This window comes from Bos indicus, chromosome 7 (genome assembly GCF_029378745.1).
Source record: "Bos indicus isolate NIAB-ARS_2022 breed Sahiwal x Tharparkar chromosome 7, NIAB-ARS_B.indTharparkar_mat_pri_1.0, whole genome shotgun sequence".
Lineage (NCBI taxonomy): Eukaryota > Metazoa > Chordata > Mammalia > Artiodactyla > Bovidae > Bos > Bos indicus.
Window position 1 is genome coordinate 6071631 of NC_091766.1, and position 14588 is coordinate 6086218.

Genomic DNA, 14588 nt, shown 5'->3' on the forward strand with positions numbered 1-14588 from the left:
TGCTCAGGGCCCAGAGGAGTCAGACAGGAAAGCGGGTTCACTGGGATAATAAGATCATGGCTTCTGTACTGGGCACCACAGAGCGATGTTGAGGGCTGGATGTTGAGGCACAGTGGTCTGCTGTTCGCTTCCTATTCACCCCATTAGTGAAGGGAGGATTGCTGTTGTTGTTCAGTCGCTAAGTCGTGTCCAGCTCTTTGTGACCCCATGGACTGCAGCATGCCAGGCGTCCCCGTCCTTCACTATCCCCCAGAGTTTGCTCAAATTCATATCCATTGAGTCAATGATGCTATCTAACCATCTCATCCTCTACTGCCCTCTTCTCCTTTTGTCTTCAATCTTTCCCAGCATCAGGGTCTTTTCCAATAAGTTGGTTCTTCTCACCAGGTGGCCAAAGTAGTGGGGCTTCAGCTTTGGCATCAGTCCTTCCAATGAATATTCAGGGGTGATTTCCTTTAAGATTGACTGGTTTGATGGCCTTGCTGTCCAAGGGGCTCTCAAGAGTCTTCTCCAGCACCACAATTCGAAAGCATCAATCCTTTGGCGCTCAGCCTTCTCTCTATGTTCCAACTCTCACAACTGTACATGACTACTGGAAAAACCACAGCTTTGACTGTATGGACCTTTGTCGCAAAGTGATGTCTCTGCCGACAGAGGATGCCTCACGCTAAATAGTGCAAGACAGCCAAACACGAAACACCCAACACTGAACAGGTGAGACGGAGAGCAGTCTGTTAGTTATGTATATTCACAGCTCTGGTTGGGGTGGGGGCAAGACACAGCTGGTCATGCAGGACCCACACTTGGGAGCTGAGTGGACCGCCAGAGGCTGTGGGAGGCAGGCTTTGTAGTAACCAGAGGGCAGGGTGCCCCTGCTTTCCGCAGGAGGGCATAATCAGCTTATCTTAATAAGAAGAAAGTGAGGGGATTCCCTGGCGGTCCAGTGGTTAGGACTCTGCACTTTGACTGCTGTGGGCATATTCCCTGATCGGGAAACTAAGATCCTAAAAGTCAGGTGGTGTGGCCAAAAAAAAAAAAAAGAGAAAAAACCAAGAAAGAGAGATCTGCTAGCTAAGATTGGGTGGGGGGCAGCTGGTTTGGCTACCAGGGAAAGCAGCCAGGTGGGGTATAGCCTCTCTTGCCAAGTGGAGGCCAGATACAGCAAGAGCAGTGAACTCAGCTAGGCTTTTGGGGACCTGCATAGGCAGTACCTGAAATCTGAGGCCTTATGGGACAGGCAGTCTGGGAAGGAGGGACGGTAGAGGTACCCCTGAAGGTGGAAGGAGGAAAGGCAGCTATGGGAGGAAGAACACCCCAGGAAGAAGGGGCAGCTGGCACCTAGGCTGGGTGGGGTGGTGGTGGTAGTGAGTTTGGGGTCCATGGAACCCCGGAGGCGTGTGTGAACAGAGCCCAGTGGAGGAGCGAGCAAATGGAGGGGCAGGAGGCTGGCCTCGAGACTGGGGAGTGGAGCCTGGTTTATGGAGGAGAAAGGGAAGGCGTGGGCTTTCCCAGATGGCGCAGTGCTAGAGAATCCGCCTGCAATGCAGGAGTCACAGGAGACTCTGGTTCAATCTCTGGGTCAGGAAGATCCCCCGGAGGAGGGCATGACTACCCTGCTCCAGTATTCTTGCCTGGGAAATCCCAGGGACAGAAGAGCCTTGCAGGCTACAGTCCATAGGGTCGCAAAGAGTTGGACAGGACTGAAGTGACTTAGCACGCACGCAAGGGGAGGTGTGGAGGGGTGGGCAGATGTGAATTAAAAGGATTTCACTAGACAGCCCTGCTTGGTGCCAGCGTGGCTGGGACAGGAGGCGGGCAACTCCTCCTGGTCTCTCAGCACTGCTGCTGCCCTTGTTGCCCTCCGGTCCACTGTGGCCCCTGCACACCCCCTTCCACCGTCCGCGGCAGCAGGTCCTACCTCTCCTGAAGCCCCCACTGCCTGCCCCCGTGGTGCTCACCGGGTGACCAGGGCTTGTGGAATGGACTGGTGGGAGAGACTGCCTGGAGGACCCACTATGCCTGGGGGGCAGGGAGGGTGCAAGGGAAGCTTCTGGAAGCAGCAGGAGTCAGGCAGGCAAAAGCAGAGACAGAGGGAAAGAGTTTAATAAAGGCAAGCAGTGGAGGTCAGCACAGGGTGGCACAGGGCATCTAGGAACTAGGGTGAGGTGGGAGCCATCAGGGCACCCCCCGGTTTGGACTTCTTGGCCTCGATAAGCCTCGAGAGCCAGGAGGATTTGGGGCAGGAGGGGCACGTGGTCAGTTCTAGAGTACTAGAAGTACGGTCCTGACGGTCCTGATGGCCGCAGGAGTCCCTCTTAGAGAGACCGCCTGGAAAGCTGGGTATGGTATGAAAGGGAAGTGCCCCAGGCAGAGGGAACTGCAACAGTGAGGGCAACCTGGGAGAGCAGGAGGGGGCACCCTGCTCTCAGAGAGGGAGGGGGTCCCCCTCACCCCTGCTGCTTGCCAGAGGGGAAAGTGAGGCCCAGAGAGGCAGGGGCCTGGCCTAGGGCATCTGTGGATGGAGGAGGTGGGGAAAGGACCAACAGTCTGATGTCTGGAGGCAGCTGCGGGTCTGGAAGTTTCGTCCCTTGGCCCGCCTCAGTTTCCCCAAAGAGCTCAGCCCCTCCTGTGTGCGCACTGAACAGGTTGCCCGGTCAAGGCAGGGGCAGGTGGGGGGCCCTGCAGGGTGTGGGGTGCAAGCGGCGCGGAGACAAGGCGGCCCCCTGGTGGGGCAGGGCGGGGCTGGTCCCTGGGGTGGGGGGATGCGGGACGGCAGTAGAAAGGGAGAGATCCAGGGAGGGGCGCGTCCGGAGAGAGAACGGGGCTGAGTTGGGGGGTGCGAAGAGGAGGGCAGGGCAGGTCCGATGAAGGGGACAGATTGGGCCAGGTCTTGGGGTGCATCCGGGCAGAGGGCGGGGCGGTCCCAGGAGAGACTGGGGGAGAGTCGGTGGGTGGGCGGATGGGTCCGGAGAGGGGGCGGGGCCGGAGACCGGGAGGGGGTGAGCGGGGCGGGTCCGGGCAGGGGCGGGCCTGGGGACGAGGCGGGTCCGGGGAGGGGGCTGGTCGCCGGCTGCCCCAGCCTGGCCGGGCGCTGAGTGGGGGCGCATGGCGCCAGGCGCACGGCGCGGGGGCTGCGAACAAAGGGCCCCCGGCGGCGAAGCGGGGACGGCCGCGCTCGGACCCCGGCCCTGGCCTGGCCCCGGCCAGGCCCCCTCCCCCGGCGCGGCGCCCCCGCGGAGCGGGAAAATGTGGGGCGCCCAGCTCGGGCCGCTGCTCCGGTTCTTGCTGCTGCTGCTGTCGCCGCGGGACGGCGTGCGCGCTGAGCAGCCCCAGGCCCCGTGAGTAGCCCCGGGGCGAGAGAAGGCTGGCTGCCTTCTCGGGGTGGGGGACGCGGGGTCTGGCTCAGAGAGGTTCAGCGACCTGTCCAAGGCCACACAGCCTCCGACCTGGGCGGGACCTGAGTCTTGACCTTCCCCTAGCCCCAAGAGTAGGACTGGAAAAGGGGCAGCCTGAGACTTCAGAAGCGCCCCCCGGAAGGTACTGGGACCCCCCCAGAGCTAAGGCGGGGAGGCCACCCCTATCTCACCTCGCCCCCTTGGTGTGACCAGGGCTGGCTTCTTGGGTGGCGATTTCAAGTTATCCGTGGCTTGAAGGTAAGAGGTGCGTGTCTTGGCTGAGAAATGGAAGGAGAGACCTACCGTTCTTTTTCCTTGGGAGGGCGTGGCGCTGGGGGAGGAAGTGTTTGTTTTGCTTCCACATTTTTCTTGAAGTTTACTTACAGAGCTTCTGGTGAGCTGACACAGTGAGGAGGGGAATTCACTAGCTGCTAAGGAGAATTGCCCATGAGTTGGCTTCACAGGGAATAGTCCCAGACCTGCCAAGTTTGGGTGAGCCCTGCGGGGGGTTGTGGGCTCAGGGAGCCTGCCTCCAGCTGCCCGGGCTCAGTCTTTAGTCCAGTCCTGCCTTTATGAGCCTTGTTCAAACAGCCCTTGTATAGGAGTTCCCAGAAAACAGGTCAACAGTGAGCCGAGGAGGGCGGGGCACCTCCAGCGCTCCTCCTCTGATTCAAGGCTTTGAAAAGTAAGACACCAAACTGCAATTCGAGCCTTGGGATTACCTCCCTTGGGCCCCGTGAAATTGGAACCCAGCAAACTTTTGACCTGATGCTTTCAAAGCTTGCTCCCTTAGGATAGCCGTTTCCAGCTGAGGGGTGATTTTTGTCTCCCTGGGGTCATTCAGCAATGTCCAGGGGTATTTTGGGTTGTCACAAAAAGAGGGAGGGCTTCCCTAGTACCTGCCTGAGTCCGTAAAGAATCAGCCTGAAACGCAGGAGTGTGCGTGCGTGCTAAGTCGCTTCAGTCGTATTTGACTCTTGGCGACCCCATGGACTGCTGCCTACCAGCCTCCTCTGTCCATGGGGATTGTCCAGGTGAGAATACTGGAGTGGGTTGCCATGCCCTCCTCCAGGGAATCTTCCCAGTCCAGACATGGAATCTGCGTCTCTTATGTCTCCTGCATTAGGCAAGCAGGTTCTTTACTGCTAGCGCCACCTGGGAGACCCAGGTTCAGTCCCTGGGTGAGGAAGATCCCCTGGAGAAGGAAATGGCTACCCACTCCAGTATTCTTGCCTGGGAAATCACATGGACAGGGGAGCCTGGCGGGCCACAGTCCATGGGGTTGCAAGAGTTGGATGCGACTTAGTGACTAAACCACCACCACCACCATCTAGAGGGAGGTATGCTTTTGGACTTTACTGGGTTGAAGGCAGGGATGTTACCATGCACAGGACAGCCCTCCACCGCAAAGCATGACCCTGCCCTCCATGAGAGACCCCGCCTTCTAAGGACCAAGTCCAGAGTCCCCGAGTTGCAGAGCTTTAAACCACCTGGTCCCATCACTTCATGGGAAATAGATGGGGAAACAGTGGAAACAGTGGCAGACTTATTTTTGGGGGCTCCAAAATCACTGCAGATGGTGACTGCAGCCATGAAATTAAAAGACACTTACTCCTTGGAAGGAAAGTTATTACCAACCTAGACAGCATATTAAAAAGCAGAGATAATACTTTGCCAATAAAGGTCCATCTAGTCAAGGCTATGGTTTTTCCAGTGGTCATGTATGGATGTGAGAGTTGGACTGTGAAGAAAGCTGTGTGCCAAAGAATTGATGCTTTTGAACTGTGGTGTTGGAGAAGACTCTTGAGAGTCCCTTGGACTGCAAGGAGATCCAACCAGTCCATTCTAAAGGTGATCAGTCCTGGGTGTTCTTTGGAAGGACTGATGCTAAAGCTGAAACTCCAGTACTTGGGCCACCTCATGCGAAGAGTTGACTCGTTGGAAAAGACTCTGATGCTAGGAGGGATTGGGGGCAGGAGGAGAAGGGGATGACAGAGGATGAGATGGCTGGATGGCATCACTGACTCGATGGACATGAGTTTGAGTGAACTCTGGGAGTTGGTGATGGACAGGGAGGCCTGGTGTGCTGCGATTCATGGGGTCGCAAAGTCAGACTCAACTGAGCGACTGAACTGAACTGAACTGAAATCTTTCTCAGGAATGTTCGCCTCTGACTAAAGTTTCCCTGGGGGGGAAGGGGGCGGGTCTTACCTACTGTGAGAGGAATGGAACCTCGTGGGAGACATGCAATGACCAACCTGGGGTTCCAGATTAATTCTGGATATAAGCCAGAGCTGTGACCCACCAGCCTGAAGGATCCCATTTTAGGAACAGCCTCAGCTACCTGCTTCTCTGATCCATGTGATTTTTGTGAGGAATGCCTGGTGCCAGAGAAGGTGATGGCACCCCACTCCAGTACTCTTGCCTGGAAAATCCCATGGATGGAGGAGCCTGGTGGGCTGCAGTCCATGGGGTCGCTAAGAGTTGGACATGACTAAGCGACTTCCCTTTCACGCATTGGAGAAGGAAATGGCAACCCACTCCAGTGTTCTTGCCTGGAGAATCCCAGGGACGGGGGAGCCTGGTGGGCTGCGGTCTATGAGGTTGCACAGAGTCGGACACAACTGAAGCGACTTAGCAGCAGCAGCAGCAGCACTGTCTGGTGCCAGAAAGCTCTGTGGGTTTGCATACTGTTGTAAGACCCGTACTGTCTACACTTTGCCAAATACCACCTTTCTCAGGATGGGACCTTCCAAGAGCAACGGATGAGAAGCCAAGATCAGCCCAGCTGTCAGGGCATATCAGGGAGATAGGGATCGACTGGCAAACACTTCATCAGTTGCAACTCCTGAGGTGCAGGGAAAGTTAATCTAGTTCCATCAGGTTCTTTGCACCTTTGGGTGAAGATGCTAACTCAGATCTGGATAAGGGCTTTAGAAGTGTGCAAGGAGGGACTTCCCTGGTGGTCCAGTGGCTACGAGTCCATGCTCCCAATTCAGGGGGCCTGGGTTTGATCCCTGGTCGTGGAACTAGATCCTGAGTGCCACAATTAAGACCCAGCGCAGCCAAATAAATAGATAATAAACATTCAAAAAAAGAAGTCGCAAGGAAAATGAACAGGCAAATTGCTCAAGTGCTCTTCCACACTCAGCAGGTGCTGTGTGAGAGGGCCTGGGAGTCATCTGGGAGCTGGACATGCTCTTTCCTGAAGGTGGCCGTATCCCCAGATGGCAGTGGGACAGGACACACAGGTGACGGTCCGCACTGGAGTTAGATAGTCCGCAGCACGTCCCTGGGGTGACTGTGTGCTCCAGACCGTACACAACTGTACCATACTCAGGATCGTAACTCAGGACCATCGCGTGCCCTTGTGCACTGCTGAGGCCAGACCCTGTACAAGGGACTCCAGGGTCACTGCACCCGCTGGTCAGTGCTGGAACCAGATGCTGCCCATCACATATGAAGCCAGGGTCTTCCCAGGCTCTCTTGAGACAGCTCCTGTCCATCCCAGTATCGCTGCACGCTCTGTGCGGTGCTGGAGTCAGATAGGACATATGGGAAGTGGGGTCAGTACACATGACCGTCGGTGCTGGATCTGAACGAAACATCCATGAAACCCAGGGGCACTGCATGCTCCAGCTGGCGCAGTTCCATCCACAGGATCAGGGCATACTCTGTCCACGGCTGCGGCCAAACACTGCACACAGGAGCCCAGCCATTGCAGGTACTTCTTGGTGCTGAGGTCAGACAGATCATGGGACACCAGAGTTATCACTATGTCCATCCACGCTGGGCAGTGCACCCACGAAACTAGGGTCTTTGCACACACTTTTCGGTGCTGGAGTCCTATAGTACATGGTGTGTCTCCACAGACCTCATAGTGTGTGGTATGTGAAAGTCATGTCCAACTCTTTGCGACCCTATGGCCTGTGGCCCGCCAGGCTCCTCTGTTCATGGAATTCTTCAGACAAGAATACTGGAGCAGGTTGCCATGCCCGCCTCCAGGGGATCTTCCCCACCCAGGGATCGAACCCAGGTCTCTTGCATTGCAGACAGATTCCTTACTGTCTGAGCTACCAGGGAAGCCCGTATGGTATGTGGTAAGAGTCTAAATGCCTCTTTCTGTGTGTGGACCTGAGGTTTTTTCCCAAAAAGGATTTTGAGAAATAAAAAATCTCTCCTGATCTCAATGTTTGGCCCACTGTTTTTCCCTTTTTCCTGTTTCCTTCTGGTACCTGTGGGGTTTTTTATTTTTGCTTTTTAATTTATATTGGAGTCTAGCTGCTTACCAGCAGGCAGGAGCTTCATTGCAACACGCAGGTTTTTCTAGTTGTGGCAAATGGCAGGTTTCTCTAGTTAGTTGCCCTAGGACATGTGGGATCTTAGTTCCCCAGCCAGGGATCGAACCCACGTTCCCTGCATTGGAAGGCAGATTGTTAATCACTGGATCAGCAGGTGAGTCCCTGCTGTCTGTAGTTCTGCACTGTTGGGATCGTGCTGCCAGGCTCTCAGCATTTGCCATTGCATCATGAGCGGGTCATGTGGTTTTGGATGAGCCTTTGTGATTTTCCAGTGAATGCTGCAAAGTAACAGGAGGTGGGGAGGACCTGGGCCTCCAGGTCAGGTGCGGCTGTGCGATCTGGTGCGTGTTCCTTCTCCTTCTGCAACGTTGGCTTTCCCGTCTGGAAAACAGGATAAGGACGCCTTTCTTCCAGAAAAGTCCTCGGTCAAACTGAGGACTTTTCAGAAAGGGAGAACTGTTTTGATTTCACTGTTCACAGTGCTTTTCCTGTTTCATGCCATTTAGTTTGTGTTCAGGGTCTTATTCTTATACTAGTTCAATACTAATTTTGTGTTGCAAGTGGCTCCTTGCTTCTTTCCACTGCGTTCTAGAGCTGCCTGGTTTTGTATCCTAATCTCTCACTGACTCAGGCACGTGATTTGGCTTCTCTGGGGCTTAATTTCTGACTCTGTAAATGGGAGATGTTACCACTTCTCATGGGGGAAGGGTCTCATGACCCTGTGGGATCCTGCCAGTTACTGAGCCTCCGGGCGAGAGTATTTTAGTTTGTGGGTGCGGCATGCATAAAGGTCCTGTGGCAGAAGAAGCTGAGAAAAACAGTCCAGAGGCTAAGATGTCAAGATCAAAGAGGGAGTATGGTGCTAGGTAGATCCAGAGAAACTGGATTCTTACCTACTAGGGGAGACTTCAGAGGTGAACAAGCCTTAAGGAGTTCACAGGTTGGTAGGGGACACAGACCCATAAAGTGACGGTGCCATCAGGGTGTGGTCAGGCTTAGGAGGGAGCCCACCCAGGTTGCACCCTAATTCAGCCAGGTGACCCTGAGGCTAGGAATGGGTCAGAAGCCTTTGGCCTTCACTGACGTTCTCCTCTTCTGCAGGGGCTATTTGATCGCCGCACCCTCCGTCTTCCGCTCCGGAGTGGAGGAAGCCATCAGTGTGACCATCTTTAACTCCCCCAGGGAAGTCATGGTCCAGGCTCAGCTGGTGGCCCTGGGCAAGGCGGTGGCGCAGAGCCAGGGAGCCATCCAGGGTAGGTCCCTGGGGTGCCTGACCAGGCCTTCTTCTCCCTCTGCAGAGTGGTCTTAAGGGATCAGGCGGTGTCGGCTTCTTCCCACTCTGCCCCTGGGACACTGTCAGGGGAAGGAGGGCAGGTTTTCTTCTCCCCACTTTACAGATGGAGAGAGAGTAAGGCTCAGGAGGGGCAGTCCCCTGTCCAGTCTGGAAAATCAGGGTGCTTGTTCCTCAGCAGCTCAGGTTCAGTGGGTGCCCATCTGGGTAGAGTTGGGCACCCTTTCAAGTCAGCTTTGGCTGGAGGTGGAGTGGGGGCCCAGAGGGAACCTGTGACCTTTTCAGACCTTTTTTTGAGCTTCTAGCACCCCTGAGGTGTTGGATTCAGACCTGGGCTCACAGCCAGCCTGCCCTGAGTTGAGTTTAGGCCCCTTAGTCAGTTGCTCCTCCACTTTCCTCCATAAACTGCAGATAACAGCGGGTGCTGGCCTCCTGGACAGAGGTGTGGAGAGCAGGTTCCAGCCTCAGGGCCTGAAGTCTAGCTGAGCAGGTAACTCATTCGTCATACAGAATGAGGTACGGCCACAGGAGATACCGAGAGAGGATGTCAGGTCTCCAAGGCCAATAAGGCAGCTCCTGTCCCCCAGGGGAGCGGGGAAGAAGTGCAGGCTGTCCTGACTCCAGGGGCCAATCCTGAAACCCAAATCAGGCTGGCTTCAGCAACAGAGTGTTAGTCGCTCAGTTGTGTCTGGCTTTTTGCAACCCCACGGACTGTAGCCCACCGGGCTCTTCTGTGTATGGAAGTCTCCAGTCAAGAATACTGGAGTGGGTTGCCATTCCCTTTTCCAGGGGATCTTCCTGACCCAGGGATCCAACCTGGGTCTCCTGCATTGCAGACAGATTCTTTACCGTGGTAGCAACCAGAGGAGTCTGGTGGGCTACAGTCTTTGGGATTGCAAAGAGTTGGACAGAACTGAGTGACTAACACTTTATCAGCACAGAGAGTTTATGGGCTCTTCGTAACTGGAAAAGTCCTCTGGCATCAGTGGTCCAGCCTCCCAGCTCCACTTGTGTATGTACCTGTGTCTCCCCAAAGCTCTGGGGGACTAGCAGTTCCAGAATCTCTGGGAAAGTTCCGGGATCCCCTCTGATTGGCCCAGGTTGGGTCATGTGCTCAATCCTGAACCAATCCCTGTGACCAGAGGGAAGGTCTATGCTGATTGGCCCATTTTGGGTCATGTGCTCAACTCAGACCCAATCCCTGTGACCAAGTGGACCATGCTGATTGGCCCATTTTAGGCCATATGCTCAACCCTAAACAAATCGCTATGACTAAGAGGAAATCTTGTGTAGATTTGCATAGAGCTTCAGGAGAGATGAGCAGTGCCCCACTAGGAGCTGGGCAGTTGGCTCCTCCAAGAAAGCAGAGAATGGACACTGGAAGGCAAAACCAGTAGATTCCGGCTAGTCCTGGGGGCCAAAGAGCCCAGACAAGTGTCAGACAACAAATGAGTCATTTGGGTAGAAGAGAGAAGTTGATGGGAGACTAGTTAGATGCATTGGAGTAAGGTCCACTGGGGACCTCAGACTCCTCTCTCTCCACCCTTCTCCTTGGTCCTCTCCCATGGAGTTTTCTCTTTGCTCCCTTCACAGTTTACCTTGGGCAAGGGCTGGGGTGAAGTGAATAAAGTATGCAGGCTGGCCAACCTCACCCTGAATAGCTCGGCTTTGTCCATCTCCTCTGGTCTTCGGTAGTCGCCAGCTTGGAGGAAACCTCTCATTTCTGCCAATCCCAACCCAGCCCAGGCCAGACCAGCATGACCCAGGGTGTGTGTTTGTCCACAGAAAATCCCTCTGGGTTGAGAAAACCCTTGTTTGTAAGGCTGCGTCTCAAGGAGGCAGAAAAACACAGCTCCTGATGTAACTGTTTTCATTTTATTTTCATATTTTAGATAAAGGAACCATCAAACTCAAGGTAAGCCTGTGAATTTTTAAAATCAGAAGCCCTACTTTGGGAATAAAGAATTGAATTGGAATGGAACAAGAGAAGTTGCATGTGTTGCGAGAAAAATCATTAATGGTGATGTTAAAAATAAATAACAAAGGGAAAGAAAGAGTAGAAAAGGAGAAAACCCACCCATAATCTCATGCCTCCTACTTTTCACTTTTTTATGTTTCCCATAAATCTTTGTCCACATAAAGACATTTTCTTTCATAGTTGCGATTAAAGGGTCTGTTGTGGTCTTTCCTGGTATTTTCTCTCAACATGTTGCATAAACATACTTCCATGTTTCCACATCTCTATAATTATAATTTGCCTCCTATTGTAAATAGCATCCCACTGCATCTCTTTTATATACTAATTTACTAACACCCCCCGCCCTCACATACACTTGCTTAGATTTTTTTCTTGTTTTCAGGATTTTGATAATGTAATCCAAAAGTTGAGAGCATATTTGTGCATGAAGCTATATTAACCTTCTGGATGCCTGCCTTAGGCTGAACACCCCGAAAGAAGAACTATCAGATCAGGATCCAAGGCTCTTTCTGGGTCCTGTTTTGTCTTAGAAGACTCAGCAGTGCCTGTGCATGGCATCACCGGCTATGCATTAGAGATCAGATTTCCTGCAGCCTTGTTGACACTGAATGTTATTATTTTAAAATTATTTGACATATCAAACTGCATGTAGGTCATTCTCTGACATGGACTTTTTAACTCGAGTCCTTGGATTTCAAGGCAATCGTAAGCCTTGAAATTGTCGGCATTTTCTGGGTTAGCTCATCCTTAACGCTTACCAGATGCTCCAAGGAGTCCCTGAAAGGATGGGCTAAATAGAGACTTGTTCTAAATTATAATGTCCCCTCCCCTGTGCCCTTCCCCAGTTATTATAACTAAGTCCTAGGCGATTCCTCTTCCAAGGTATGGGATGTGTCATTAGTGTCTCATTGCCATGGGGCAGTGGTCTTCCTGCCGTTTTGTCAATGTCAGAATAGAATTCTTTAGAGAAAGAGTTCCCTCCAGGTGGCGGGGGTGATGCTTGTGATATCGCAAGACAATTTTGGTTTTCACAACTTGGGGAGCAGGAATGGGGTTGCTACTGGCTTCTAATGGGTAGAGACCAGGGATGCTGCTCCACATTCTAAAATGCACAGGACGGCCCCTCCACTGAGAATGAACCAGCCAGATGTCAGCATTTGGAAAACTCAGGATAAATAGGCTAGAGCCGCCCTTGCTGGCTTCCTGTGAGCAGATCTGCTTCTTTTGAATCAGCAAGTGGGGCTGTCATATCCACTGATAGACGGACTACTTAGGAAAAAAAGGAAGCCTTATATATTTTATTTAGAGAAGTACTTTTAATAAAGCATGTGCGCCTGCTAAGTTGCTTCAGTTGTGTCCAACTCTTTGTGATGCTATGGACCGTATCCCACCAGGCTCCTCCGTCCATGATGAGTCTCCAGGCAAGAATACTGGAGTGGGTTGCCATGCCCTCCTCCAGGGGATCTTCCCAACCCAGGGACTGAACCCAAGTCTGTCACAACTGCTGCATTTGCAGGCCGATTCTTTGCCACTAGCGCCACCTGGGAAGCCCCTTAGTAAAGCATACTACTCAGAAAAAAAGAAAGCAAGCAAGGCTCTCCTGACGGGTTAAGATTATGTGCTGTCCCTGACTGCCCAACGGCACTTAAGAAGGCACTCTTCACAGGCTAGATCCTGGATGGAGGCCAGAGATGCTGCTCAACACCTTAGAGAGACAGGATGCTCCCATTCCCACCCCTGCAGAGGATGACTCAGTCCTAAACATCAGTAGTTCTGAGGTTGAGAAAGTCTGCTCTGTGGAAACACCGTCTGGGCATCAGACATGAGAGAAGCTACTCTTGTGGGTGTTGGACCCGCCCCCTCCGCCCACTCCCCCACCCACTCCCCAGCCCTGCCTGCCTTGGGGACCTGAGTGCTTCCAGGGGCACATTTGTGTTACCACTGGCTACCAAGGGCAGGCCCTGCCCAGTCTGTGTCTCGTCTTCTCACCTATGCAGTGAGGATGACGATAAGAGGTCTTTAATGGGATTTTCAGGCAAACATGCCTAAAACCTCATGATGTTTTATTCCAGTTTTTCAGACTTACCCATGCATCTGTGTAACCAAGACCCATTAAATCCCAAGCACGAAGTTGGACACATTCGTTGCTGTCAGCCTCCAGCCTCATTGGTGGTGGGTAAAGGGGTAGGTCAGACAGTAAGCCCCCAATTACATAAGTGTGATCACTTCAGAGACTAGCAAGCATCCTATTTTATTTTAAAACATTTCAGGGAAAGAAGATGCTGAGGAGTCGGGATAGAATCTAGAATCACATTTTGTATGGCAGGAGGGCCCCTCTGAGCTGAAACTGGCAGGAAGCGACATGCAGGGGAGGGCATTCTAGGTGGAGGGAACAGCCAGTGCAAAGGTCCTGGGACAGGAAGGAAGCAAAGTAAAGCAGCCAGTGGCCTGGAGTGGAGCCAGCTAGGAGCCCCAATAAACAGTGGGAGTTAGATCCCCAGCCTGTAGAATCGGCCATGACCCGAATTCCTCTGCATTGGGTGGTTTCCATTTCAGAGAGGAACCCTGGTGCCTGTCACCAGCATCCATGGTGCCTGTTGTGTATCGTGTTATAGTCGTGATCACCCATCTGCACTACGATGTGCTGGAAACTCAGAGGGTCCAGTGAGTCTGGTGGCTTCTCTCCCAGGATGAGTTTTGCATGCCCACGGAGTCCAGGAGCCTGGGACCCACACCCAGGGCCCCAGCGGCCTCCCTGGCCTGGAGGGGTGGGGTGCTGGGCGTTAATCTGGGTAGTGGACAGGCCTGCGGTAGAACTGTCTCCTCCACACAGCCCTCCTCAGGCTGCAGGTAGCCAGTCTCAGGGAGCCTCGTGCTTTAGCCAGACCCCAGGCCCCCCACCTTCACCCTCAGCTGGAGGCGCAGCACCAGCTTTGTCTGGCCATCTCCCCTGCTTGGATCTCAGCCCCAAGTCCTTGGCTGTCACTGATGCTGAAGGAGTGAATGTGAATGATGGAGGTCAGGGGTGGGGAAGGGGATCAACTCAGTTTAGAACATTCTAGAAAGACCTCTGGTGGTTGGCAGGTAGTGAAAGTGTTAGTCGCTCAGTTGTGTCTGACTCTGTGACCCCATGGACTATAGCCAACCAGCCTCCTCTGTCCATGGAATTCTCCAGGCAAGAATACTGGAGTGGGTTGCCATTCCCTTCTCCAGGGGATCTTCCTGACCCAGAGACTGAACCTGGGTCTCCTGCATTGCAGACAGATTCTTTATTGTCTGAGCCACCAGGGAAGCCTGCTGCTTAAAGCTGAGATTTTAATTGGAAACGGTGGCTCTGTGGCTTACGAGACCTGGGGCAGGTTCACTGCATGTCCCCAAGGGTCACATTTGATCCTGTCTGTTCTCAGGGGCAGCTTCTTGGTCCCTGCACCTCCAAACCACCTGATGGCACACAGCCCCCCGACGTCCCCCACCAGCTCCCTCCTACCTGTCCATGCCCACTCCCCTGGGTGGCCTGAGAATTTTCCCTCGTTGCATGAAGGTCTTTGGCCGATGCTGAGAGGTTTCCAGAAACAGAAGCAGGTAAGGATTTTGGGGTCAGAGCAAGAGGATTATCCTCAGGT

At 53.5% G+C, this 14588-nt stretch overlaps 1 protein-coding gene across 2 annotated transcripts in view; it reads left to right on the forward strand.

Annotated features, from left to right (window-relative positions):
• Positions 1 to 3093: 3093 nt before the first annotated feature.
• Positions 3094 to 14588, forward strand: part of CPAMD8 (C3 and PZP like alpha-2-macroglobulin domain containing 8) — a 98589-nt gene continuing 87094 nt past the window's right edge. Inside the window, exons 1-3 of one of the 2 annotated variants that reach the window (XR_011567475.1) lie at positions 3094 to 3338; positions 8798 to 8949; positions 10880 to 10902. Coding sequence is in view for 1 of the 2 variants with exons in the window: in XM_070792583.1 (XP_070648684.1) it covers positions 3106 to 3338; positions 8798 to 8949; positions 10880 to 10902 (408 nt within the window). In the remaining variant the exon portion in view is untranslated. The remainder of the gene's footprint in view (positions 3339 to 8797; positions 8950 to 10879; positions 10903 to 14588) is intronic. The other variant, XM_070792583.1, reaches the window with a different exon arrangement.